Source organism: Salmo salar, chromosome ssa26 (genome assembly GCF_905237065.1).
Source record: "Salmo salar chromosome ssa26, Ssal_v3.1, whole genome shotgun sequence".
Taxonomy (NCBI): domain Eukaryota; kingdom Metazoa; phylum Chordata; class Actinopteri; order Salmoniformes; family Salmonidae; genus Salmo; species Salmo salar.
The window spans coordinates 8709204-8737079 of record NC_059467.1 but is presented as its reverse complement, the minus strand read 5'-3'; the positions used below and the strand labels follow the sequence as shown (position 1 = coordinate 8737079).

General features: G+C 41.5%; 1 protein-coding gene across 1 annotated transcript; it reads left to right on the top strand.

Moving 5' to 3' along the window:
• The first annotated feature begins 45 nt into the window (after nucleotides 1-45).
• On the top strand, nucleotides 46-27862 carry zdh13 (Probable palmitoyltransferase ZDHHC13). Its single transcript, NM_001173682.1, is given in 17 exon segments — nucleotides 46-144; nucleotides 2971-3191; nucleotides 16044-16166; nucleotides 16350-16427; nucleotides 17590-17734; nucleotides 17896-17960; nucleotides 18136-18298; nucleotides 18812-18937; nucleotides 19224-19357; nucleotides 19769-19869; nucleotides 21965-22089; nucleotides 22296-22358; nucleotides 22533-22626; nucleotides 22911-22994; nucleotides 23109-23266; nucleotides 24947-25044; nucleotides 25191-27862. Coding segments are annotated over 17 exon segments (1941 nt in total). The 5' UTR covers nucleotides 46-120; the 3' UTR covers nucleotides 25330-27862.
• The last annotated feature ends 14 nt before the right edge of the window (nucleotides 27863-27876 follow it).

Here is a 27876-nt window from a genome sequence, read left to right as displayed (position 1 = left end):
TTAAAGTTGGTTGCCAAGCGCCATATAAAATCACTGAAGAAGAAGGAAGTTGAGGCCGAAGGGAGTTCGCGCAAAATTAAACGATTTTCGTTGTCCTCTCGTCACATTTCTGGTTGTGCAATGGATTGGAAGGGAGATAACGGCGTAAGTTTAATTTTACAGTGATTCTTGATTGAAGAGGAAGGGAATACTTGCTCCCTATTTAGAGCGGTGCTAAAATAGCCAGCATATCTAGCTAGGTAGCTAGTTAGCCTCCTAAGGTTAGACGCTTCATGAACTGGCAGCAAGTTTGGGGAAATGCCATTGAGCAGTCATGCACGCCAAGGCAGATAGCTAGCTAATAAACAAACTAGCACTGATCAGTAGGTATGTAATGTCAGATTACCAACAACATTTCAGACAACTGTCATCGTCTATGCAGCTGACGTTATTCAGTATAGCTACTGTAGCTAGGTTGGTTTGGTAGCTGTATGTGTGTCGTAGAACTGGTAAACTGTATTTTGTAGCTAACTTCCTAACAAAGCTGCAGTAACTAGCTTAGCTAGGTCTAGCAACTGGCGGCTGTTTACCAGATATGGGATCGATATGGGATCAAGTCACGGGTGGGTATAATTTGTGAAACGTTCAAACAGGAATCTTTTCTAAAAACGTCGGAAAGTACAAGGTTGCCAACAAACAACGCATATAGTACAGAGTAGCATGATCAATTCACCTAGTTATAGGCATCAACTCATCACGTGGCTGGTAAAAACCTTTTAAGGATCCACCCCTTTTTTTGCATTTTCGCCTAAAATAACATACCCAAATCAAATTGCCTGTATCTCAGGCCCTGAAGCAAGGATATGCATATTCTTGGTACCATTTGAAAGGAAACACTTTAAAGTTTATGGAAATGTAGGAGAATATAACACAATAGATCTGGTAAAAGATCATCCAAAGAAAAAAACAACCCTTTTGTATTTTTTTTGTACCATCTTTGAAATGCAAGAGAAAGGCTATAATGTATTATTCCAGCCCAGGTGCAATTTAGGTTTTGGCCACTAGATGGCAACAGTGTATGTACACATTTGTTTGGCTCATCCAATGAGCCATTACATTTGTGTTAAGTTTTATTTCAAGACTGCCCAAATGCGCCTAATTTGTTTATTAATAACTTAATGTTCAAAATTGTGCACTCTCAAACAATAGCATGGTATTCTTTCACAGTAATAGCTACTGTAAATTGGACAGGGCAATTAGACTCACAGGAATTTAAGCTTTCTGCCAATATCAGATATGTCTATGTCCTGGGAAATGTTCTTGTTACTTACAACCTTATGCTAATCGCGTTAGCTTAACCGTCCTGAGGACGGGACACCGATCCCGAAGAAGTTATTAATGTTTGCCCATAGGCTACCAGAGAGAGGACAGACATTTTTCGGAATAAACATGGTGAGTGAAAAACGTAATTAAATAGCCCACTACCTACTTGGTATTTTAGTATTCTGCTATACAATGTTTTATGCATTGTTTGTTGGCAACCTTGTTATTTGCGAAGTTTTTGGAACAAATTCCTGTTGGAACGTAACACAAATTATACCCAGCCATTGTAACTATTTTTTGAGTCACTAGGTTCGTCTCTCAAGTCGAGTCCCAGGAAGAATGGGTCGAGTCAAGGCCAAGTTGTGCATTCAAAAAATCTATTCGCGCAATGACTTGTTCAACTATAAGTCTGTGTCATTATTGAAGCTACCACACAGCCCTTTTCATTATTTTGTCTACAACATATTTTGATTATGTAAGAATAATTTTTTACAAGAAATTCCAAATGCAAGTTTAATAAATAAATTGCGTACCAAAATATCATGTTCCTGCCAGTCTAGTGTGTCGTACTCTGTAGTGTGACCCACTCTTCCTTCTTAGGCTACCTATCTGGTTCCTGACCTATTTAGTGTTTATATGCTGTTTAATACGACATGTTATATTTGAAATGAGTGCTTCTTAGTCACCTTTTTAAAGAAAAGTACAGTACACAGTAGAGCACACGAGTTGAGTAAATTAATGTACTATGCTATTTGGCTGGACCAACCTATTGGTCTTGTTCGGGGGGCAAAGCTCATTAACATAATTGCCAGTGTGTAGAATAATACCCACATATGCAAAGGAGGATATTGCATATTTATACCTTTTGTGTACCTATTTAGGATACATTACCATGAAGAGAATGACATTCATATCCATAATTATGCATTTCTGTGGAGTACAGATCAGGAACCCATGATTAAATTCTGTTATCGCAATTCTGTTACTGGGTGTAAATCCACTTACTGTAGTTAAACAAAATAATAGATTTGTCATAGCTGGTGCCCCATTTCATTCTGCAAACATTGTTGAATCTTAATTCTGGGATTTAACTGAATTTTTGGAAAATGTGGACAGATAAAAAAAAATATAAAAAAAATAATAAAAACTGAAATCCTGTTAGCACACTTTGCAGCTGCACAGTTATTGCAGTAAATGGGTTTTGTAAAATCTTCGGTGTAAGTTGTTCAAAGTAGTCCTTGTACATGGAGTTTTTATGGTTTGTTAAACTTTGAAATCAATGTTTTTATGTTTGGCATACATTTGAGTCTCACCGCAATTCCATTACCACAGAATTGCCTAAATGCCACAGAATTGCTTAAATGCCATAAATTGTCTGTCTCTTACTTAAATAATGGGGAGAAACCAGAAAGATCAGGCTACTGGAATTCTTTGCAGGTTGGTTGTTTTCATGATTTTGTCATTTATTTTTATCACCTGCCCAATGGGTCAACCTCAGAGCAGGCTCAACTTGCATGACTGCTCAGTTCAATTTCCCCAGGCAGTAGGCCAACCCTTAATGTCAATCACTGCGTACCATCTATTTGCAAGTCAGGCAAACTCACCAAAATGAGAATTTCCATCTATAGTTGATAATGTACCCATTCTCTCTTTTTGTGTATTTGACAGGTTCACAACCATGACAGTTGCCAAGGCCACGGGGGTCACTCGCATGGGCCTGCGGTGCATGGATTCGGGGGTCACGGCGGTGGTTTGGCGCACGGGTTCATGCCTGCTTTCCATGGCCAATTTGGCCCACGAGCTGACCAGATGATAGACCCCACTCAGCAGCCCAAGAAACGGTCGCATATGGATGATAGCAGCAGCTGGGACATTGTCAAAGCAACACAGTAAGATTTACCACTGTTGTCTCTCATATCAAACCCTATTAATGCCCACACTGTGCAATTGTTCTGCTCCCAGCCCCATAGCTCAGGTCAAATGTAGTGCACAATATGGGTAATATATTTTCATTTGAAATCATCCCTGGAGATCCACAAAGCAGTAGTGATCAGATTAGTAAGAATAACACTTTGCATTCTGGCCAAATGGCAATACTGAGGACTGAATAGCTTTCAGGGATCGCAAACTTGTCACTCTTTGGCGATATTCATCTACGTGAATCGTGTAGATCTGAAAAAAAGCTTTGGGGGTGACGCGCGTAAACAGATTTTCTCCCTGTGTGATCACTACCTTCTCTGGAGACTGTCAGCATGCACTCCACGCAACAAACTTGTTTCCTTCCTGGGAATTCTGGAGTGCAACCTGTATTCAAAATTGTGCTGTAATTATAGTTCATAGATGCAAATTATAGTTACATGTATGTTTTCTATAGCCCAAATTATTACACACGGAAGTTATTAACGTTAGCTAGCTGATATTAGCTGACTTTAGCTAGCTAACTACGTTAGGATTTAAGTTGGCAAGCTAACATTACCACTCGCTTGCCTCAGCTAACTACATTTTTCCTCAGTTTACGTCACGTCTGTGTGTAATAACCCACAGAACACTTATATGCATTAGAGGAAGCGTAGGATTAACTTTAGGGTAAATACATTTTTAATTCAATCACTTTTTGACAACATACTTTTTCTGATTTTAAACAAAACTTTCCATACATGTTTGCCCATGGAAGAAGTGGTCAGAAAGTGACTTTTTTGACCTGAATGACAAAACATTCAGGAGATGAAGGTGCTCTGTTTATCCATTTTGCATACCATACGATGACATATGTCTTCATCGCTGGAAAAGACAGTTTGATGTAATTTAAAAACTTACAAACAGGATTGTCATTATTTTATAATAAATAAATGGGGGGGATTATAACAATTATGCCATTTATTAACCTTTTTAAGATAATTTTTTAAATTTTTTTAAATGAGTCAACATGTTGTAGCTTAGACCCTACTTTACATCATCTGAGGTTTGTGTGTTGTGCCCGCTATCGTTTGAGACACATGCTCTTGAATACAGCGTGGGTGTCATTTCAATCGTTAGCGGTTTCCATTAACTTGTGCAGTGCTCCAACACTATTTTGCAAAAACCTAGTGTCGAATAAAAATGTAGTGGTTGAAGTGTTTCCATTACTCATTTAGACAAATTACGCGTTTATAGTCGACAGCCTGTATGCCCTCCCATCAACAGTGCCTTCAGAAAGTATTCATACCCCTTTTTCAAAATGTTGTTGGGTTACAGCCTGAATCTAAAATTGATTGCATTGAGATTTTTTTGTAACTGGCCTACACACAATACCCCATAATTTCAAAGTGGAATTATGTTTTTAGAATAAAAAGGGAAAGCTGAAATGTCTTGATTCAATAAGTATTCAACCTCTTTGTTATGGCAAGCTGAAATAAGCACAGGAGTAAATATGTGCTTAACAATTAAATTAAATTGTATTAGTCACATGCGCTGAATACAACCTGTGTAGATCTTACTGTGAAATGCTTACTTACAAGCCCTTAACCAACAATGCAGTTGTAAGAAAAATAAGAGTTAAGAAAATATTTCCTAAATAAACGAAAGTTTAAAAAAACACAAAATAACTTGAGGCTATATACAGGGGGTACTGGTACTGAGTCAATGTGTGGGGTTACAGGTTAGTAGGTAATATGTACATGTAAGTAAGGGGTAAAGTGACTATGAATAGATAATAAACAGCAAGTAGCAGCAGTGGAACAAAAATGCTATTTGATTAACTGTTCAGCAGTCTTATTGCTGGGGGGGGGTGTAAAAGCTATTAAGGAGCATTTTGGACCTAGACTTGGTACTGCTTGCTGTGCCGTAGCAGAGCGAACCGCCTATGACTAGGGTGGCCGGAGTCTTTGACAATTTTTAGGGCCTTCCTCTGACACTGCCTGGTATAGAGGTCCTGGATGGCAGGAAGCTTGGCCCCAGTGATGTACTGGGCCGTATGCACTACCCTCTGTAGAGCCTTGTGGTCAGATGCCGAGCAATTGCCATACCAGGCAGTGATGCAACCAGTCAGGGTGCTCTCGATGGTGCAGCTGTAGAACTTTTTGAGGATCTGAGGACCCATGCCAAATCTTTTCAGTCTCCTGAGGGGGAATAGGCATTGTCGTGCCCTCTTCACAACTGTCTTGGTGTGTTTGGACCATGATCATTTTTTGGTGATGTGGACACCAAGGAACTTGAAGCTCTCGACCTGCTCCTCTACAACCCCGTCGATGAGAATGGGGGCATGCCAGGGCCTCCTTTTCCTGTAGTCCATGATAAATTATGGTGTTGGATGTGTGCTTGGCCATGCAGTCGTGGGTGAACAGGGAGTAGAGGAGGGGACTAAGCACGCACCCCTGAGGGGCCTCGTAAGTCACATAAGTTGCATGGGTTCACTCTGTGTGCAATAATAGGGTTTAACATTCTTTTTTTAATGACTACCTATTCTCTGTACCCCACACATACAATTATCTGTGAGGTCCCTCAGTCGAGGAGTGAATTTCAAACAACGATTAAACCACAAAGACCAGGGAGGTTTTCTAATGCCTCGCAAAGAAGGGTACCTATTGGTAGATGGGTAAAAAATAAAATAAAAAGTAGACATTGAATATCCCTTTGAGCATGGTGAAGTTATTAATTACACTTTGGATGGTGTATGAATACACCGTCACTACAAAGAGACAGGCGTTCTTCCTAACTCAGTTGCCGGATTGGAAATGGACCGCTCTAGGATTTCCCCATGAGGCCAATGTGACAGTTTAATGGTTGTGATAGGAGAAAACGGAGGATGGATCAACAACGTTGTAGTTACTCCATAATACTAACCTAAGTGACAGAGCGAAAAGAAGGAAGCCTGTACAGAATACAAATATTCCAAAACGTGCATCCTGTTTGCAACAAGGCACTAAAGTAATCCTGATTTTTTTTTTTTTAGCAAGCAATAACCTTTTGTCCTAAATAATTAAAAAAATATGTTTGGAGCAAATCCACTACAATACATTACTGAGTACCACTCACCTTACAGCAGGACAATAACCGAAAACACAAGGCCAAATCTACACTGGAGTTGCTTACCAAGAAGACAGGGAATATTCCTGAGTGGCCGAGTTACAGTTTTGCCATAGATTTTCAAACAGATTTAAGTCAAGGCCTGAAAATGGTTGTCTAGCAATGATCAACAACCAATTTGCCAGAGCTTGAAGAATTTGGAAAGAATAATGGGCAAATGTTGCACAATCCAGGTATGGAAAGCTCTTAGAGATTTACCCCAAAAGACTCACAGCTGTAATCACTTCCAAAGGTGTTTCTGTGAAGTATTGAGTTAGGGGTGCGAATAAAACATGTTTTCACTTTGTCATTATGGGCTATTGTGTGTAGGGGGGGAGATTTAATACATTTTGAATTCAGGCTGTAACCCAACAATGTGGAAAAAGTCAAGGGGTGTGAATACTTTCTAAAGGCACTGTGTCTGTTAGCTCACAAAAGCCAGTATTGATAGAATGCAACAATTTACTAATAATTGACACAATCCAATAATTCTCATGTGCCAATGTATCGCCATGGACCGTGCCATGGTGAAACTTGCACTCCTGTAGATCTGAAATAATTGGATGGTGAAACGTGCCAGACAACCAGAAAAGCAACCCAAAGCAATTTGGGTGTTCTTGAATGTCAGCACAATCCTTGTCCTGCAAAGAAACATTATCTTTTATAGTTTTAGGATTTTTTAAATTTTTTTGCAGCGGTAGGCATTTAGAATTAAATGTGGAGTGGCGCTTTATACAGTGCATTCGGGAAAGTATTCAGACCTGTTGACTTTTTCCACATTTTGTTACGTTATAGCCTTGTTCTAAAATGTATTAAACTGCATTTCTTTCTCATCAATCTACACACTATCCCATAATGACAAAGCAAAAGCAGTTTTTTTAGAAATGTATAAAAAAAACTTCATCACATTTACATAAGTATTCAGACCCTTTACTCAGTACTTTGTTGAAGCACCTTTTGTAGCGATTATAGCCTTGAGTCTTCTTGGGTATGACGCTACAAGCTTGGCACAGCTGTATTTCTCCCATTCTTCTCTGCATATCCTCTCAAGCTCTGTCAGGTTGGATGGGGAGCGTTGCTGCACAGCTATTTTCAGATCTTTACCGAGATGTTCAAGTCCGGGCTCTGGCTGGGCCACTCAAGGACATTCAGAGACTCCTCACAAAGCCACTCTTGCATTGTCTTGGCTGTGTGCTTAGGGTCATTGCCCTGTTAGAAGGTGAACCTTCGGCCCAGTCTGCAGTCCTGAGTGCTCTGGAGCAGGTTTTTATCAAGGATCTCTCTGTACTTTGCTCCGTTCATCTTTCCCTCGATCCCTCCTAGTCCCTGCCATGATGCTGCCCACACCATATTTCACCGTAGGGATAGTGCCAGGTTTCCTCCAGACGTGTCGCTTAGAATTCAGGCCAAAGAGTTCAATCTTGGTTTCATCAGACCAGATAATCTTGTTTCTCATGGTCTGAGAGTCTTTAGGGGCCTTTTGGCAAACTCCAAGCGGGCTGTCATGTGCCTTTTTACTGAGGAGTGGCTTATCTGGCCACTCTACCATAATGGCCTGATTTGGTGGAGTGCTGCAGAGATGGTTGTCCTTCTGGAAGGTTCTCCCATCTCCACAGAGGAGCTCTGCTACAACCTAGCCTATGAATTAATGTTTACAACGTAGGTGTACAGGTCAAGAGAAATTTGAGTAATCAAGGTGACAGACATTGACACATTCAATAACGCCTTGCACGCTCTTGCCTGCAACTAGCTGACCTAGGGTGTAATCTTTAGTCCAACAGTTGCAAACGACAGTTTCTTTTGGACAAATTCAGGTATTTTTATTCCCGTTTGCATCCGTTGAAGTATCATTTTTTTAAATAGAATCCACGGAATGATAACACCCCTGATTAGGGATGCACAACATATCGGCCCGATGTCTAGTTAAACGCCGATGTGCAAAACCTAATGTCAAAGCTGACATGCATACCTATATAACATAGGTATGCATGTCAGGTACATGACGTAATGACGGTACATGACGTAATGACGCCACGTAAAATTTTGCGCTACACGTGCAACACAGCATTCCTAACCTAGCCCAAATGTCTGCTGTATGGATCGAGCAGTCAACAAGTCGAGCAGTCTTTTGAACGAGTAAGAACATTTCAGTGATACAACTCAAAGGCAAAATCCATTTAAGCCAAGGTAATGGATTCATTGCCCTTGAAAATCAACTGTTTTCTGTTGTGGGTGATGTTGGCTTTCGCTGACTGGTCGAGCACCGGTACACTACAAAGCGCGCTATTTTTCAGATGTTACCCTACCGGAGTTACACAGTAATAGCGTCACTGCTATTAGCTTCACGACATGGAACGCCGTTTGGGTCTTTGCTTGTCAAAAAAGTCTGCAAACACCGGCCACGAACAATGTGTTTACAATACTGCGTTGGTAATAAAGCATAATTTGTTTAACCACAACTTCTGGGGTAGCTAGCTTGGCACCTACAGCTGAAGTCGGAAGTTTACATACACCTTAGCCAAAGACATTTAAACTCTGTTTTTCACAATTCCTGACATTTAATCCTAGTAAAAATGCCCTGTCTTAGGTCAGTTAGGATCACCACTTTATTTTAAGAATGTGAAATGTCAGAATAATAGAGAAAAATATGAAAAATCATTAATTTCTTTCATCACATTCCCAGTGGGTCAGAAGTTTACATACACTCAATTAGTATTTGGTAGTATTGCCTTTTAAATGTTTAACTTGGGTCAAACGTTTCGGGTGGCCTTCCACAAGCTTCCCACAATAAGTTGGGTGAATTTTGGCCCATTCCTCCTGACAGAGCTGGTGTAACTGAGTCAGGTTTTTAGTTCTCCTTGCTCGAACACACTTTTTCAGTTCTGCCCATAAATGTTGTATGGGATTGTGGTCAGGGCTTTGATGGCCACTCCAATACCTTGACTTTGTTGTCCTTAAGCCACAACTTTGGAAGTATGTTTGGGGTCATTGTCCATTTGGAAGACCCATTTGCGACCAAGCTTTAACTTCCTGACTGATGTCTTGAGATGTTGCTTCAATATATCCACTTCATTTTCCTACCTCATGATGCCATCTATTTTGTGATGTACACTAGTCCCTCCTGCAGCAAAGCACCCCCACCACATGTTGCTGCAACCCACGTGCTTCACAGTTGGGATGGTGTTCTTCGGCTTGAAAGCCTCCCCCTTTTTCATCCAAACATAACGATGGTCATTATGGCCAACCAGTTCTATTTTTGTTTCATCAGACCAGAGGACATTTCTCCAAAAAGTACGGTCTTTGTCGCCATGTGCAGTTGCAAACCGTAGTCTGGCTTTTTTATGGCGGTTTTGGAGCAGTGGCGTCTTCCTTGTTGAGCGGCCTTTCAGGTTATGTCGATTTAGGACTCGTTTTACTGTGGATATAGATACTTTTGTACCTTTTTCCTCCAGCAACTTCACAAGGTCCTTTGCTGCTGTTCTGTGATTGATTTGCACTTTTTGCACCAAAGTACATTCATCTCTAGGAGACAGAACGCGTCTCCTTCCTGAGCGGTATGATGGCTGCGTGGTCCCATGGTGTTTAGACTTGCGTACTATTGTTTGTACAGATGAACATGGTACCTTCAGGCGTTGGAAATTGCTCCCAAGGATGAACCAGACTTGTGGAGGTCTACAAATCTTTCTGAGGTCTTGGCTGATTTCTCTTGATTTTCCTATGAGGTCAAGCAGAGGCACTGAGGTTGAAGGTAGGCCTTGAAATACATCCACAGGTTCACCTCCAATTGACTCAAATGTCAATTAGCCTATCAGAAGCTTCTAAAGCCATGACATCATCATTTTCTGGAATTTTCCAAGCTGTTTAAAGGCACAGTCAACTTAGTGTATGTAAACTTCTGACCCACTGGAATTGTGATACAGTGATATTATAAGTGAAATAATCTGTCTGTATACAATTGTTGGAAAAATTATTTCTGTCAGGCACAAAGTAGATGTCCTAACCGACTTGCCAAAACTATAGTTTGTTAACAAGAAATTTGCAGAGTGGTTTAAATGGACTACACCAGATTTTCCAGTTCTTGCTGTGAGATGTTACCCCACTCTTCTACCAAGGCACCTGCAAATTCCCGGACATTTCTGGGGGGAATGGCCCTAGCCCTCATCCTCCGATCCAACAGGTCCCAGACGTGCTCAATGGGATTGAGATCCGGGCTCTTCACTGGCCATGGCAGAACACTGACATTCCTGTCTTGCAGGAAATCACGCACAGAACGAGCAGTATGGCTGGTGGCATTGTCATGCTGGAGGGTCATGTCAGGATGAGCCTGCAGGAAGGGTACCACATGAGGGAGGAGGATGTCTTCCCTGTAACGCACAGCGTTGAGATTGCCTGCAATGACAACAAGCTCAGTCTGATGATGCTGTGACACACAGCCCCAGACCATGACGGACCCTCCACCTCCAAATCGATCCCGCTCCAGAGTACAGGCCTCGGTGTAAAGCTCATTCCTTCGACGATAAACGCGAATCCGACCATCACCCCTGGTGAGACAAAACCGCGACTCGTCAGTGAAGAGCACTTTTTGCCAGTCCAGTCTGGTCCAGCGACAGTGGGTTTGTGCCCGTAGGCGACGTTGTTGCTGATGATGGCTGGTTAGGATCTGCCTTTACAACAGGCCTACAAGCCCCCAGTCCAGCCTCTCTCTGTTTATTGCGGACAGTCTAAGCACTGATGGAAGGATTGTGCGTTCCTGGTGTAACTCGGGCAGTTGTTGCCATCCTGTACCTGTCCCGCAGGTGTGATGTTGGGATGTACCGATCCTGTGCAGGTGTTACACGTGGTCTGCCACTGCGAGGACGATCAGCTGTCTGTCCTGTCTCCCTGTAGCGCTGTCTTAGGCGTCTCACAGTACGGACATTGTAATTTATTGCCCTGGCCACATCTGCAGTCCTCATGCCTCCTTGCAGCATGCCTAAGTCACATTCACGCAGATGAGCAGGGACCCTGGGCATCTTTCTTTTGGTGCTTTTCAGAGTCAGTAGAAAGGTTTCTTTAGTGTCCTAGGTTTTCATAACTGACCTTAATTGCCTACCATCTGTAAGCTGTTAGTGTGTTAATGATCGTTCCACAGGTGCATGTTCATTGTGTATGGTTCATTGAACAAGCATGGGAAACAGTGTTTAAACTCTTTACAATGAAGATCTAGGAAGTTATTTTGATTTTTACGAATGATCTTTGAAAGACAGGTTCCTGAAAAGGGATGTTTCTTTTTTTGCTGAGTTTACATATGAGATGGGTGATGTAATATTTACAAACAATTAAAGTGACTACAATACCGTAGAATAGTATAGAGTAATGCAAGATACGGAGACATTTATTAAAGTGGCTAGTGTTTCATTTCCTTAATGGCCAGTGATTCCTAATCTGTCTATAGGCAGCAGCCTCTGTTGTGCTGGACATGGCTATTTAACATTCAGTGGTGTAGTATTGAATACAATACAGTATATACATATGAAATGGCTGATGCAATATGTAAACACAATTTAAAAGTGACGACGATACCGTAGAATAGTGTGGTGTGTGGTTTATACATATGAGATGTGTAATGCTAGATATGGAACATTGTTAAAGTGGCTAGTGATCCATTTCCTTAATGGCCAGTGATTCCTAATCTGTCTATAGGCAGCAGCCTCTGTTGTGCTGGACATGGCTATTTAACATTCAGTGGTGTAGTATTGAATACAATACAGTATATACATATGAAATGGCTGATGCAATATGTAAACACAATTTAAAAGTGACGACGATACCGTAGAATAGTGTGGTGTGTGGTTTATACATATGAGATGTGTAATGCTAGATATGGAACATTGTTAAAGTGGCTAGTGATCCATTTCTGAAAGTGGCCAGTGGTTCCTAATCTGTCTATAGGCAGCCGCCTCTGATGTGCTCGTGATGGCTGTTTAGCAGTCTGTCAGGCAATGCATTCCGTGAAGAGTCATTCATAATCTAGACATCGTTTGAAATGTATCAAGAAGTAATCGTACAGTAATCTGCGGCACTCAGTCATGTTGTCAACAAGGCAGCATGATGCATAGTTCAGATAACATGCATCTCTTTTCCATAAAATATACACTACCATTCAAAAGTTTGGGGTCACTTAGAAAAGTCCTTGTTTTTGAAAGAAAAGTTCATAATGTTGTCTTTTAAAATAACATCAAATTGATCAGAAATACAGTGTATACATTAATATTCTAAATGACTATTGTAGCTGGAAACGGCAGATTTTTGATGTACGCATACATAGATATTCCAGAGGCCCATTATCAGCAACCATCACTCATGTGTTCCAATGGCACGTTGTGTTAGCTAATCCAAGTTTATCATTTTGAAAGGCTAAGTGATCATTAGAAAACACTTTTTCAATTGTTAGCACAGTTGAAAACTGTTGTGCTGACTTTTAAAGAAGCAATAAAAATGGCCTTCGACTAGTTGAGTATCTAGAGCATCAGCATTTGTGGGTTCGATTACAGTCTCAAAATGGCCAGAAACGAAGAACTGAAGGCCATTCCATGCGAGAAATTGCCAAGAAACTGAAGATCTGGTACAACGCTCTGTACTACTCCCTTCACAGAACAGTGCAAACTGGCTCTAACCAGAATAGAAACAGTGGGAGGCCCCGGTGCACAACTGAGCAAGAGGACAAGTACATTAGTGTCTAGTTTGAGAAACAGACGCCTCACAAGTCCTCAACTGGCAGCTTCATTAAATAGTACCCGCAAAACACCAGTCTCAACATCAACAGTGAAGAGGCGACTCCGGGATGCTGGCCTTCTAGGCATAGTTCCTCTGTCCAGTATCTGTGTTTTTTTGCCCATCTTAATCTTTGGTGAATGGCACGACGATGGGCCTCAGGATCTCGTCACAGTGATCTCAGGATCTCAGGCCTCAGGATCTCGTCGTCAAATTACCATTGATTTTTAAAATGCAATTAAGTTTGTTGTCCGTAGCTTATGCCTGCCCATACCATAACCTGTGGTGGAAATTCTAACCAAGCGAGAGAGACTTTATTTCTTCAAACAATCATTCTTTTATATCGTTTTAATTATTGCAATAATGAAGCTGGTCAACGACCACGCTTAAGCGTTCGCTGAGAGTCCAACGAGCAGAACTGAGCCACAACTATAAAATACTAAGACACATCCTCCTGAATGCGTGACAAACTGCAGATGTCTGAAATGGGTCAAAAGATAAGGATTTGTATGTGAGAAAGGAGTATTCCCCCAGCCAGATAGCGTTTACTGTGAAGACTTTTCCAGTTGTGTAGAAACCAGGGTTTGGCCCCTAAGACGAGGTTCCTCCCATCAGCCGTCCACACCAGAGACATCTCCTCCCTGGTACGTCACAGTATACAAACACCAACTCATTCTATGGAATGCAGGCTGTAGGTTTTATCACAAAGCCATCAAAAATCAATTGCGAGCGCCAAGCCCCAGAGGCCCAACTCAGTCCCACAGACACAGATGAGACAGTACTGAGAAACCTTATTCGATGCATAAACAGTATTGAAACATAAATTACACAATTTTCTACCATAAACCCCACTTTCACCATGGGACACTCTGTTCACAACATTGACATCAGCAAACCGCTCGCCCACAAGACGCCATACACGTGGTTGCCGGTTGTGAGGCCGGTTGGACGTACTACCAAATTCTCTAAAATGTCGTTGGCGGCGGCTTATGGTAGAGAATTTAATTTAATGTTAATTAATCTGGCAACAGCTCTGGTGGACATTCCTGCAGTCAGCATGCCAATTGCGCACTCCCTCATTGTGCACTCCCTCATAACTTTGTTGTGTGAGATAACTGAACATTTAGAGTGGCCTTTTGTCCCCAGCACAAGGTGCACCTGTATAATAAGCACACTGTTTAATCAGCTTCTTGATATGCGACACCTGTCAGGTGAATGGATTATCTAGGCAAAGGAGAAATTCTTACTAACAGGGATGTTAACACATTTGTGCATTTGTTATTTCTGGGATCTTTTATTTCAACGCCTGAAACATGGGACCAACACTTTACATGGTGCATTTATCTTTTTGTTCAATGTAGTTTTTATTGGGAAGGCAGTTTTTTTAAATCAAAAGCAATCACTTCTGCATGTGAAAACACAGAATACTAGTGCTTAACCTACATCACTTTTGTTTTAAGCCGACTTTGCCGTCGGCCAGAATAGGGCACCCGGCTCATGGCAGGCTTCCCGGTTCCCAAACAAATGCATTCACTTTTCACTCGGTGCAAACTACGCCTGCCCGGGCCGACTTAATCGAATCCCCTCCTTGATACCAACAAATAATGGTGTTTCTCACATCAAAATGAATGACTGAGCACAGAATGCAACCCTATGCGTCCTACGAATAGAATATCAAACCGAGTTCAGAGTGAGTTCTCCATAAATGATCACGTGTGACAGCTGTGAGCAGCCAGATTCATACCTTAACCACACTGGCTACTCTGCTGCTTTTCTCCGTCCGTTGTTTCTGCGCATCTACATCAGTTTTTAAAATGTTATTTAGCCGTGATGATGAGTGGGGTGTGCAGCTAGTGATGGGGTTTCTTCTTTTGTTAGTTGTTTAATTATTGGAGCGGTTGCGCAAAGTGGATACTTTTTATTATGCTTGTAAGACCAAACGGGCCAGTCTGACTTCGCTGTCACGCCGTCTCTTCAGTTCCACTGCCAAAGAGGAAAAACGGAGCACCGTGACAGTCGTGCTTGAGCTTTTACATCACTTAAAACCGTGAGTTTCTAGCCCAAACCACTCAAACGTTAACCTCTATATTACCTGAGCTACTGTACCTTCTCTTTCTACGCGAGTTGGTGCACGTTTTATAATTTTTTTAAGCCATGTTGCGGACCGTTTTAAACTACTAGCGAGCTGCGAATTTCTGGTTTGATAACAAACTACTTTCTTTAGTAATGTTACCTTGGCTATGCACAAATTTGGATTGCACAGGAAAAACGGAAAATTGATAGATGGCTTACTCAGGGGTGCATATGCCTTATCAATGTAATGCTAAGCTAAATAAGAATCAAATCTATCTATTTCTGATGTTCCTTAAATTGTGTTTGCTGCCTACATTTTAGTCATTTATCAGACGCTTTTAACCAGAGCGACTTACAGGGGTGAGTGCATACTTTCCCCCCATACTGGTCCCCCATGGGAATCGAACCCACAACCCTGGTGTTGCAAGCACCATGCTCTACAAACTGAGCCGCACGGGACCACGTGTTCAATTTTGTTCCTGTGAAAATCCTGCATCCTTCCGGCAACTTCTCTCTCAAACTCAACATCTCTGTTCTCCAACCAGACCATGTAAATGTCATTGTAGTCATGCATGCTAATAACTAGCATTACTTTTCTGACCAAATGCAGAAAAGCCATGGCATCAATTTATGAACATGACTAAATACTTACCCCTAGTGTCAGTACATAGATATGACATGACAATCTTGTAGCTTACCATGGTTACAATGGTAACCTCATTTAGTGTACCAGATTTTCCTTTTAATTCATGCTTATATTCCAGTACACCTTCCAGAATATTTTACCAGAGAAAGATGGATGGATAGAAAGATGTATTCTATGTGCGAGTGGATCGATTTTTAATATCTTTTCCCCCGTGCTTGGATTCTAGGTTTGGTATCCTGGACCGATGTAAGGAACTGGTGGAGGCTGGTTACGATGTGAGGCAGCCTGACAAGGAGAATGTCTCCCTCTTACACTGGGCAGCCATTAACAACCGCGCAGAGGTGGTCAAGTAAGGGCTCTACATCAAACACGTGTCTGATTAGGAATGTAGATTTAGATTTTGAGTTTTTTCTTAAAAACAACAATCCAACGTCATTCCCAAAGAGGAGCCCATGCTAAGTGGAAGATTCCTGTGCAAAGACATTGGCAGGTGTATTTTTTTTAAAGATGTCCATTCAATGCTCTTTCATAGGTATTATATATCCAAAGGGGCCGTCATAGACCAGCTAGGTGGTGACCTGAACTCCACACCCCTGCATTGGGCCATAAGGTAATTGCTTTGTTGGTAGGCAAGGTCACCCCTCTCTCCCTCTCTATCCACCCTTACAGTTTCGGGTCAAATATATTGGCACACTTACATGATTGACTATGATTGACTATTTCTTCTCAGATACGTTTAAACTTGCGTTGTTCGTAAGTGTATTTGTTTGATTCACTTCAAAGCAAAAAATGGCCTGGACTAAATTATTCAAATGAATTTGGATGGAGGCAAGTTCTCATTTACTGTGTAATAGAGCCAAACAGGGAAATGGTTCCAATAATTTTTTCCATAGGGGATTTTTAGAAGTGCTTCAAATAAGGGCTGTGTTTCGTGTACGCTTACCCTGGCGTGACGTTTTGATAACCATGTAAATCTCTCTCGGACAAGGGGACTTTCTATCATTTTATTTGCCTCTATTTACTCTCTGATTCAAAAATGCTAATTAGCATCAAGTAGACATCATGCAAAACTACAAATCCCTGCAAGCTCCTTCACATTATCTCTAGCTGACACCTTTGCTAACACGTATTATGACAACTTAAAACTTGCACAAGACCGTTCACAGAATTGTCCATTTATTCATTACTACATTTAGCTAACGCTAGATTGTTAATCCAGAGATTCTTACCTTTGCCTCAATTTGGCAGTCTCGTCCAGATCATTGCATGTATAGTCCTTTATGATAGCCACATTAGCAACTAATTAGCGTTTCATTTTGGTGGGGGGGGAAATACAGGTGAATATATTGATAAGTCACCTTGTCCTAGAGAGATTTACATGGTTATCAAAACGTCATAACAGGGTAAGCGTACACGAAACATGTCCCTTTTAAGTGCTTCTAAAGTCCCCTATGGGAAAAATGAATGTTGGAAAAAAGATTAGAACCATTTCCCTGTTTGACTCCAAGGTTTTATGGGTATTGTGACTCATACCGTGGTGCTTTATTTATCTCATCGTAAGTTACAGGGTAGAAATAGCCATTCAACCACTTTTGAAAAGTAAAGAAAAAACAGAACATTCTGCTCCATTGAAAAAGTGTAAGGGTGCCAATCTATTTCACCGGATCTGTACCTACATAGCGCTAACAAGGTTTTCAATCAGAGTTATGAATTGTGTTATGGGGTACATATAAAAATGGTTTGGTGATTTATGTTTGGTTGTCTGTGGACAGGCAGGGCCACCTCTCCATGGTGATCCAGCTGCTGCGGTACGGAGCCGACCCATCTATGGCCGACGGGGAGGGCTACCGCAGCCTGCATCTGGCAATCCTCTTCCAACACATGCCCATAGCAGCCTACCTCATGGCCAAGGGACAGGTGAGACTCTTTCTCTCTTGCTCTCTTTTTCTCTCTCAGCCATACTCATTCTCGCTTTTATTCTTGTGCTTTCTCATCCTTACTTTCTCCTTTATTCTCCCTTCAGTCTAACATGGCCTTTTTTTCCATGAGTGTTTCGTTTTTTTTTTTTGCTGTTGTAGGAAGTTGACCTTCCTGACTCAAATGGGAAGACACCCCTGATGTTGGCAGCACAGAAGATCATTGGGTACGTTTCCCTGCAAGCCAATGATTACTTGTTTCTTTTCCATGTATTCTTACAATAACATATGTCCTCAATAACCGGCCTATTAGGCTGTTTTGGTAATGTACTACTAAGGAAGGTCATGGTTAGTGTTAGGGTGGGGGAGATCTGAAGTCAATAAACAAATAATTGAATGCAGGCCCGAGCCCACTAACTTCCTGATGAAATGCAATGCGTCGGTGAGTGCGGTGGACAAAGTGAACAGGAACTCTCCGCTGCACTGTGCCGTGCTGGCAGGAAACGTAGACGCCACCCACATCCTGCTGGAGGCCGGGGCTAGCGTGGATGCCGAGAACGCCAACGTGAGAACCTGATCACGCACACACACTAATTAATCCTATAGTAAATTTGAGCTCCTGGAGGGCAATATGGCCGCCATATAGCGATGGGTTGTCTTCACACACAGTTACACACCTCGGGTTGGTCAATTCATAGACTAAATCGATGCATGCATCATACTCAGGATGTTACTAACATATATATATAAGGCTCTGAGATGCATGTGTTGGCCTATTTGAAAGATGAACATGTGCATATTTATTTGCTCTAGTAAATCAAATCAAATGTTATTGGTCACACACACATGGTTAGCAGATGTTAATGCGAGTGTAGCGAAATGCTTGTGCTTCTAGTTCCGACAACGCGGTAATATCTAAGAAATTCACAACTACCTTATACACACAAATGTAAAGGGATGAATAAGTAGATGTACATATAAATATATGGACGAGCGATGGCCGTAGTGACTAATGCGTGAGGTTAACTAAGGATTGTGAGCGTGATGATGGGACTGTGTTGCATTTTTGTCTTCTCAGGGTCACACTCCCATAGACCTGGCCCACCAGGTGCACAGCCCCCTGCTCATCCACATGCTCAACCACATCAAGCAGGAGAGGATACGCTCCAGCTCCCGCTGCCTGCGCCTAGTTAACCGATACAGGGTATGGACACCACAAACACCCTTTTCCTCTGCCTATGTTACTTCAACACACAGGGTGCGGGGCACTACACTTTCATATACTCAACAAATGTCTATGAGAGATGTTAACCCATATTTCCAGTGTTGTGTGTGCGCGACAGCATAAGGGAGAACAATAATTAACCTCTGCTTAAAATAGAGATCCCAACGCTGCAGTTTTCCTCGCATTGTGGTTGAAATTAATATTAGTATTGCTCTTTTAATGATTATTTACGTGATTATTTCTCTCTGCCCTTGTCTCTCTTTAGGTGTGTCTTCAGTTTATGTTCTGCGTTGCTGTGCTGGGCAGTTTGGGAGCGATAGCTGACTTGAGCTCAGAATCCTGGCTGCTAAAAGGGGTTCTGCTGGCCTGTGTGATGGCTGTGGTGAACCTGGCCCAACGGTGAGAACGCACATTGGCCGCCCGTGGTCAATCCAGTCGACGAGACCACACACCATCGCAGCGGTTAGGGTTGATCAGCTGTTATGAGTGTTCTTCAACTGCTAGTTAACTGCGATGCATTGAGAGATCCGCAGTGCACCCCATGTCTAGAGCTCTGTTGGTGTAACTAGGGACCTCCCGCAAGATGGCGCTCAAATCCTGACTAGTAGCCTGGTTTTATTCATACTGTCCGTGCTCGGTTCCGTCAAATCTCCCTGGGCAGTCGTTTGCTGACACGACTGCTCATTAAGTAGAAAATGTACTCTCTGGGAGCATTTATGGCACCACTCCTTTTTCATTTTCATACAAGGCTTCTATTAGTTGAAACAATGTTATAACGTATACAATAAGTGTGTGTGTGTGCACTTACAGGCAGTTGGCGAGCCAGGCCCTGCAGTCGCTGGTTCCTGCTACAGCTCTCATGGCGTCAGTCTTCTGGATGCTGGTCACCTGGTGCCTGTGGTTCCTGCCTGATATCCTTTAACCTCTATGGGCTAGGTGGGACGCTTGCGTCCCACCTACTCAACAGCCAGTTGAATCCTGTGGCGCGTTATTCAAATACCTTAGAAATGCTATTACTTCAATTTTTCAAAAATCTGACTATTTTACACCATTTTAAAGATAAGACTCTAGTTAATCTAACCACACTGTCCGATTTCAAAAAGGCTTTACAACGAAAGCAAAACATTAGATTATGTCAGCAGAGTACCCAGCCAGAAATAATCAGACACCCATTTTTCAAGCTAGCATATAATGTCACATAAACCCAAACCACAGCTAAATGTAGCACTAACCTTTGATGATCTTCATCAGATGACAACCCTAGGACATTATGTTATACAATACATGCATGTTTTGTTCAATCAAGTTCATATTTATATCAAAAAACAGCTTTTTACATTAGCATGTGACTAGCATGTGACTAGCATTCCCACCGAACACTGCCGGTGAATTTACTAAATTACTCACGATAAACGTTCACAAAAAGCATAACAATTATTTTAAGAATTATAGATACAGAACTCCTCTATGCACTCGATATGTCCGATTTTAAAATAGCTTTTCGGTGAAAGCACATTTTGCAATATTCTCAGTAGATAGCCCGGCATCACAGGGCTAGCTATTTAGACACCCAGCAAGTTTAGCACTCATCAAAGTCAGATTTACTATAAGAAAAAATGGTATTACCTTTGTTGTCTTCGTCAGAATGCACTCCCAGGACTTCTACTTCAATAACAAATGTTGGTTTGGTCCAAAATAATCCATCGTTATATCCAAACAGCGGCGTTTTGTTCGTGCGTTCAAGACACTATCCTAAAGGGTAAATAAGGGTGGCGAGCATGGCGCAATTCGTGACAAAAAAATTCTAAATATTCCATTACCGTACTTCGAAGCATGTCAACCGCTGTTTAAAATCAATTTTTATGCAATTTTTCTCATAAAAAAGAGATAATATTCCGACCGGGAATCTGCGTTTAGGTAAAGAGACAAAAGAAAAGAAAGCATTCGGTCGACGCGGGCACGCGCCTAAGCCCATAGTACTCTGAGTGGCCACTTGCCAAAAGCGATAAAGTGTTTCAGCCAGAGCCTGCCTCGATATCGTTCAGCTTTTTCCCGGGCTCTGAGAGCCTATGGAAGCCGTAGGAAGTGTCACGTTATTGCACAGATCCTCAGTTTTCAATAAAAAGAGCCAAGATGAAACACTACTTCTCAGACAGGCCACTTCCTGCATGAAATCTTCTCAGGTTTTGGCCTGCCATATGAGTTCTGTTATACTCACAGACACCATTCAAACAGTTTTAGAAACTTTAGGGTGTTTTCTATCCAAAGCCAATAATTATATGCATATTCTAGTTACTGGGCAGGAGTAGTAACCAGATTAAATCGGGTACGTTTTTTATCCGGCTGTGTCAATACTGCCCCCTAGCCCTAACAGGTTAACACAGGTCCTCTGACACTCACACTCCAACCCAGCACAGGACTCTACATTCTGTATATGCCCAGCATGTAACACTGTACTGAATCAACACTTAAAAAGCTCCCCTGTCATTGACTGTCCTAGTCCATCTCGGTCTAGTTTAATCCAGCCCATTCTAGTCCAGCCTAACCAAGTCCATCTCTTTAAGGAGAGCCGGAGCTCCTTCCTCCTTGCATATTTGATCATATGGCAGGTAGGCGGGGTACAGTGTATACAGGGGAGACAGCACGAAAGTATAGGGTTCAGGTGGTATGTTCTACCCATGCTGCTATGGGCAATATGTGCTTGAGAGGCTGCAGCACTATCGCTGAGGTGCACTTTTGCACCAAGTACATCTCGGTCCAGTATCATGGTTTTATGTGTTAAAGTAGTTAATGCAATATACTGTGTTTCATACCCATAAAATTCAAATCTGGACCTGTCAGTTGAGGCTTTTTTTTCTCGTTCTTCCCCTCTAATCAGGGACTTATTTAGTCCTGGGACACTAGGTGGGTGCAATTGAATTATCAGGTAGAACATGACTTCCAGGGTAGGTTGGAATACACCTACTGTATTTGGTGTGACGTTATGTCCTTAACCCATCTCCCTACATGGTCCCAGTGCCACGGTACAGGTGTTGTTCACTTTCAACGCCACAGCTCTGCTCTATTACTACCTCCGCTCCTGTAGGACTGACCCCGGCATCGTCAAGGCAACTGAGGAAGAGAAAAAGATGGTAAGGAGCAGGACATCGGGAGAGGCGTTGTTCCATCACTGTTTTTTTGTTAATTAATTTTTTTAAAGACTGCTAGAAAAACATTATGGACAGGTCACATTTACCCTGGTCAGGTTTGAGGGGTAGTTGGCATGTGACATGGCTGCCAATCTACTTCAATGACATGGATGTGATTTGATCTTGTTGGTCTTCTGTGTCTCCAACAGAATGTGGTGTTGCTGGCAGAGGCGGGCTGCTTGGACCCCAGGATCTTCTGCACTTCCTGTATGGTAAGCCACAAGGACCAAAGTAGACCGGTCACATTCCAACACATTTACTCAAACCATAGCTAATAGCGGGATACTGAAGACTTCCAATTAACAAATATGTTTGCTCAAGCTTTCACATAGGAAATGGGGTGATATGAAGAAATGCTGATTGGATGTTGTTTTTTGGTTATGCAGATGAAGAAGCCAATGAGGGCCAATCACTGCTTCTCCTGTGACGCCTGCGTGGCAAAACAGGATCATCACTCCATCTGGATCAATGGCTGCATAGGTAACTAAAACCACAGAGCTTATATATTTGTCTACCATATATTATAGATATAGTTTGTAGGATAATCTACACTAAGCCTCAATACGCACTAATAGGTTTGTGTAGTGGAATACAATCATTGTAGTGGCAGTCAACTAGTATTTGAACACTTGGAAATACAGTATTCTTCTAAGATTAGCTGACTCAAATACACAGCCAGCATTAGCCACTTTGTCAGTACCAGAGTTTTACGTTTTAATGACAGTTTTGGTCTTCTTTCTCCCACCCATCCTTACTTTCTTCAGGTGCCAGGAATCACCACTTCTTTGTTCTCTTCCTGCTCTCTCTCTGCCTGATGGGAGCGTGGATGTTCTACGGATGTCTCATGTGTGAGTGACAGTCTCAATTAATCACATAGACAATAGTACTTTATTGCACTTTATTTGTGTACATTCTTAAGTAAATGTCAGGCAAGAAAATAATGCATTCTCGTGTGTTGCCAGACTGGTCAAAGCACTGTCCGCTGCACTACCAGGAGGAGGGCGTGTGGGGTGTTATCTCTGCCCTGGTGGGCTGTTCTTCCTGGGTACTGGGGATCTTCTGTCTAGCTTTCTTCCATACTTCCTGGGCTTCCATACTACTGGTCATACAGCTCTACCAGGTAACTGTGTGTGTGTTTTAGAGGTCGACCGATTATGATTTTTCAACGCCGATAGCGCTTATTGGAGGACCAAAAGATGCCGATACCGATTAATCGGCCAATTTTGTTTAAAATGTATATATTTGTAATAATGACAATTACAACAATACTGAATGAACACTTTTATTTTAACTTAATACATAAATAAAATCAATTTAGTCTCAAATAAATAATGAAACCTGTTCAATTTGGTTTAAATAATGCAAAAACACAGTGTTGGAGAAGAAAGTAAAAGTGCAATATGTGCCATGTAAAAAAGCTAACGTTTAAGTTCATTGCTCAGAACATGAGAACATATGAAAGCTGGTGGTTCCTTTTAAAATGAGTCTTCAATATTCCCAGTTAATGTTTTAGGTTGTAGGAATTATAGGACTATTTCTCTCTATACCATTTGTATTTCATATACCTTTGACTATTGGATGTTCTTATAGGCACTATAGTATTGCCAGCCTAATCTCGGGAGTTGATGGGCTTGAAGTCATGAACAGCGCTGTGCTTCAAGCATTGCTAAGAGCTGCTCGCAAACGCAGGAAATTGCTGTTTGAATGAATGCTTACGAGCCTGCTGCTGCCTACCATCGCTCAGTCAGACTGCTATATCAAATCATAGACTTAATTATGATATAATATAAACACAGAAATACGAGCCTTATTGCATTAATATGGTCAAATCCGGAAACTATCATTTCGAAAACAAAACGTTTATTCTTTCAGTGAAATATGGAACCGTTCCGTATTTTATCAAACGGGCGGCAACCCTAAGTCTAAATATTGCTGTTACATTGCACAACCTTCAATGTTATGTCATAATTATGTAAAATTCTGGCAAATTAATTACAATCAATGATTGTGCTTTTTTCGCGAATGCGCTTTTGTTAAATCATCACCCGTTTGGCGACGATGAAGTGGGCTGTGATTCGATGATAAATTAACAGGCACCGCATTGATTATAATGCAACGCAGGACAAGCTAGATAAACTAGTAATATCATCAACCATGTGTAGTTAACTAGTGATTATGTTAAGATTGATTGTTTTTCATAAGATAAGCTTAATGCTAGCTAGCAACTTACCATGGCTCCTTGACAAGGTAATCGGTCGCCCTCTACTGTGTGTGTGTAGTAGTAGCTATATGATGCTACAATAAAACCTACACTGCTACAACTAGACATGTTGTATTTGAATAACTTCTTGAAACGCTGTTGTCTCAGAGCTGTTCAAGAACTACTGCATTACTATTTGCACTCGAGCTACATACACTATTTGATTTTCTCGTTTTGCTCGAGCTGCCATTGTTTTTACTGTGTATTTCTTTTGATTTGCTCAGACTTCAAACGCTGCGTGTATTAGTCATGATTGATGTGTTGTCATCTGTGTTGAAGCAGTCTTGCTGCTGCGCCTTCCCTAGGGCAGTCCCCCCCTGCTGGGGCCCCTCTCACTGCCTTAATGATGCCGGGCTGGGAGGAGAGCTGGACTGCTATTTGCTTTTGTCTTTTTTAGGAAATATTTAAACGGCTGCATTATTTATCATTGTTTTATCATAATTATTTTACGACAGGGACTTGTAAGCCGAAGTGACAATTTGGAGGCGTAGGGGCATTTCTATTTTAGTTAGACGTGTGTATGCGTGTCTGTCTGAACAGATTGCGTTCTACGGCCTGACCACCGCGGAGAGGGCAAACCTGATGCTTCGTCAGAGGAAACTCCCACAATCCATCTCCCTCAGACAGAACCCTTACAAGTAAGTGGTCTTCATCAGGCTAACCTGCCGATTCCGTTTACTTGGTGACGGAAAGCAATAAGCAGTGTTCCCTCACACTATTTAGGATTGTAGCCCAGTGCTTCTCATTCACTTTCTCCATTCTTCTCTTTTCTCTCCCTCCGTAGTTTGGGTGTGGTGCGTAACCTGGTGTCATTCTTCCAGCTGCGTTGCTGTGGCCTGTTCAAGCCCGCCACGGTCGACTGGACCCAGCAGTACCCACCCAGCCGAGACCACATGATGTTCGGCCACCCCGACATCGTCTGACCCCACAGGGTCAGAGGGCAGCTAGGGCTGGGTCCACGGTCGTTCTGGACCAAACGGATTAAGCTTATTTATTTTTTAATCTTTTGTATATTTTGGACAGCCTGTGAAGAAACACCACTATAAAGGGAAATAGCATGGAGGAAGTTGTACTGACTTTTAAATTTTTTTTTAATGCGTTTGCTTTTGTACAGACTGCTGCTGCCTTACGCTGGTATATATTAATGAGGGGAAAAAAGGAACATTTTAAATATAATTTGTGAAGTCAAATGAACCTTAATATGGCTTAAATTGTATATTAAGTTAGTCAGTGTTTTTATGAATATAAATATAGTTATATTTTGATCAATGTGTTTTTTATGATGAATGATCTTTTAAATGTCTGTTTTACAGTGTTCGCAAGAGGCTGTGGGTGTTTTTTAGATTGAAGGACCAACACCGTAGACAGTTTAAGCAAAGCATTGCTTTGTCAGTCACTGAACTCTTTTTATTGGAGCATGCAGTGCATACAGTTTATCTAGAGCAGTTTTTCTAATACTGGTACTGTACCTCCTAAGTATGCTCATTTTCTATCCAGCCTCTCTTGACAGTGGGGACACACCATTGCTGTTTCCGATTCCCTCTCCCAGAGGTGTGCGCTCGTTCACTCCCCCTTGTGGATTTAGAAGGAATGAAAGGGTGGAAGAAATATGGTGGACAGTGTACTGTTGGCAGTCGTTACACAAATTGAGTGCTTTAACATCCGTTAAGGGTGAACTAGTGCCCACTATTGGGAGAAGGCAAGGAATCGGAACTCAACCCATATCTCAACAATACAATATCCGACCACCATCTTACGAACTATGCTCTTCTCTTTCAGCCTTAAAGCAACCGTCTGAGATTTCCAGTCATTTCGATTAATGACCAACTGTCTTATGTTACCGTAACCAAAACGAAAGATCTATTACTCCATTAGTTATGTTTATGTTATCATATTAGGACTTTGTATGCTAATGTATAGCTTCAAGTCATGCTAAGAAAAAATGGTCTCGTGGAATATCATTCCTACAGATAGAAATCAAGCGATATTTCCGGGTGGAAATGTCATGGGATGCATTTGATTCACTGTTTTGTGTTGAAGTCACACTGGTGGTATGCACGTCTTACAGGGTGTGGCTTTGATGAGACTGGACAGTTTTATTATGTTTGACCTGAAATGTCACGCGATGACATTGGCGTCCAAGCTGATGTTGCTTTTTTTTTTTTCAACAAAAAAAATTCTGCATAACCACATGAAGTGATGTGCCATTGTAACTCGCTTGCACTGGATATTAGAATAAAGCATTGCAAGTTGGTTTTTACTATGGCGTCAGAAAGCCTTTTGAGTTCGATACTGTATGTGAGCTTTGATTTATGTCCCCGTGACTGCTTATGGAGAGATTTGGTTATCTTCATGTTCCAATCGATCTTCCATAGCCATGTGAAGACATGGTTAGTAAAACTGTAATCATCCTCTTATTTACCTTTTTATAATTTCATATGTTGGCATTCATTTTCATATTTGGGTAAGCCTGTACTAAGTCAGGCTCCCAATTTACTTATGTTATCCACACCACAGGAGACAGTTTTAATGAAACAAATGATGCATACCAAGACCTCTCTTAATTGAAGCCAAAGAAAGACCAGTCAAGACATCATTCCTTTACTTCACACCATCTCATTGCAGGTAAACATATTTTTTTCAATCCATGTACACACACCCTCATCAGCCTCCTGCAGCTTATGTACTTTTAATTAGAAAAAGCTTGCGCATGGGCGCCCAGACATAAATTTGGATAGATTAACGCAAATGTGTTTGGTAATTAGTGTTGCCTTGTTTATTTAAATTACACAGGCATATTTATGAGCGCAGATGAAATCTATTAATAATGAATTAAAAACACAGCTGGAGGCATGTTAGTGTAGCCGTCTTTACCAGGCAGCACATTAACACAACAGAAATATGACTTAATTATGTGTTTCCTTCCCTCTCTTATTTTCATGTTAATTTGTTTTTAATGTGGAGAGAGATTATTAGCTAAACGGCTTGTTGGCTTTTGTTTGGCGCTTAATGTTTTTGCCTCAAAGCTTCCTATTTCTTTTGAGGTGCGCTTATATTCTATTGTGTTGCACTTTCAATATATTTTGAAGAGCATCTGGTTATAATTGATTGATGCCATTTGAGGTCTACCCATCCTATACACAGTCCATAGGTGACCGTCTGTATTGTAACCAGGTGTGTGTGCTGGTCCATGTTTGACGTACAGCTCGCTTTGATATGATGACTCTTAGATCAACAATGTCCTTTTTATGCAAATGCAGCAGTGCTGTTCCATTGCCTCGAACACAAGAAAGGAATGTGCAGTTTATACAAGCTGGACATTGCTTCTCTCGCCATCGTTTGGTGTGTTGGTAAATGCTGTGACGTAAAATCCAGCTGAGACTCGACAATGGTAAGGCAAGGTTTTAAGAAATGTAGTATACAAGCTAATGGTGAAAATAAACACATTTTTACTAATTGCTCAAAATGCT